General features: G+C 40.1%; 1 protein-coding gene across 1 annotated transcript; it reads right to left on the reverse strand.

Moving 5' to 3' along the window:
• Positions 1-201: 201 nt before the first annotated feature.
• On the reverse strand, positions 202-873 carry LOC149009307 (uncharacterized). Its single transcript, XM_089164158.1, has one exon. The coding sequence runs from the start codon at positions 826-828 to the stop codon at positions 256-258; it is 573 nt and encodes a 190-aa protein (XP_089020284.1). The 5' UTR covers positions 829-873; the 3' UTR covers positions 202-255.
• Positions 874-1,553: the final 680 nt, after the last annotated feature.

Consider the following 1,553-nt stretch of genomic DNA (forward strand, 5'->3'; position numbering starts at 1 on the left):
CTTCCCTCATGTCCTCTGCTATACCAACACTACCCTGGATCTCCTTCTGCTCACAGCTCAGAAGAAGTATCATCTAGAATTGGGAGCTGTACTCAGGAAATTGACTCAGTCAAAAGAGAGATGGCAGTGAACACCGAAGGGTCTCTGTGGCGACAGAAAGAGATAAATGGAAAGAAAATAGTTTAGACAATGGATTGCATTTTATTGATTTTATTATTATAGCCTTACAGATTACAAAGAAATAGACTAAAGTAATCAGAGCTTCTGCTGGAGATGGGATTCCAAGGAACGCTGAGAGGATGGCTTAGCCTCAATTTCTCTAGAACCGATCTCACCTCCTTCAGCTGCACTGCTAATCTGCGTCTCTGAATGAGAAAGAGAGTTGGATCCTTCACCAACCTTTTCTTTCTTCTCAATCTTTTCTACTACATGCATGTCCTCCTCCATAGTTATTACCTTAACTTGAGTTCCATGGGGACCAGGTACCATGGCTTCTTGGAACTTCATATGTTCATCCATATTTATGATCTCAGTTTTTGTAACCATCTTCTTCTTCTTTTTCTTCGAAAGGAAACAACACAAAGCAACTGCGATGGAGGCAAGGAACAAGAGAACTGCAATCACTATAATTATTATGATGATAGTGTGGTTCCCTGGCGGTGGTGGAGGTGGCGTTGGAACAATATGAGGTGGTGGTGGAATTATAGGATGAGATGGTGATGGTGGAACTATAGGATGAAACGGTGCTGGTGGTGGTGTTGCAGAGGGTGAGGAAGGAGGTGGTGGATGGTAAGGGAAAGGATTGGTAATGTGTTTCAATGGAGCCATCTTGGAAGTAATGGAGAAAATGGTGTGGGTAAGTAGAACTGTAGAAGACAGTGAAAGATGTTGAAGAGAGGAACGTGAGAAGGTCTACTTGTACTGTTGAGGGAGGGGTGGATTGATTGGGTGAAGGAAGGAAGAAACTTGTAAGTTTGAGTGACTTGACTCTCATTCTAAGAAATGATACTGTTGTCATTCAATGGATTATAAAGCACTTCTCAAAATTTCTGGGTTTCCCTTGAAAGAATGTTTTTCTTCCCAACACCTTAACATACGTTGACATGACAACCTACCTTTTAGACATAATGTCCAAGATGAGTACAAAACTCCTTTTTTTTTTGGGTAAGAGATGTGTACAAAACTCCAATCCAGGTTAATGGACCATTTGGCATCAACCATTGTTCCATTAAGATCATATTCTTGTTGAAGAATTATTTCAAGACCCAAAAAGTGATGGATGTTATGTGTCTAATTAATGGGGTTCATTCTTGTGATAGGCGCTAGATTGGACTAACGTAAAATGAGATAGGTTAAAGAGATTGACTTCACCTATTCCCTCAACTTTAAAGATGAAATGAGTTGAGTTAAGCCTTTTGGCACCTATTCCAATTTTAGGCTGATCCAATCTAGCACTCAAATTTTTTCTGTTTTGGCCAAAAAAAAAATAGTTCTAGCACTCATACAACAAAGTGGACCCAATTAGGCACATAAAAGTGGGTCAGTTTGACTGA

This window comes from Hakea prostrata, chromosome 7, assembly GCF_041222555.1.
Source record: "Hakea prostrata isolate BN-2017 chromosome 7, UWA_Hpros_2, whole genome shotgun sequence".
In the NCBI taxonomy this organism is placed as follows: domain Eukaryota; kingdom Viridiplantae; phylum Streptophyta; class Magnoliopsida; order Proteales; family Proteaceae; genus Hakea; species Hakea prostrata.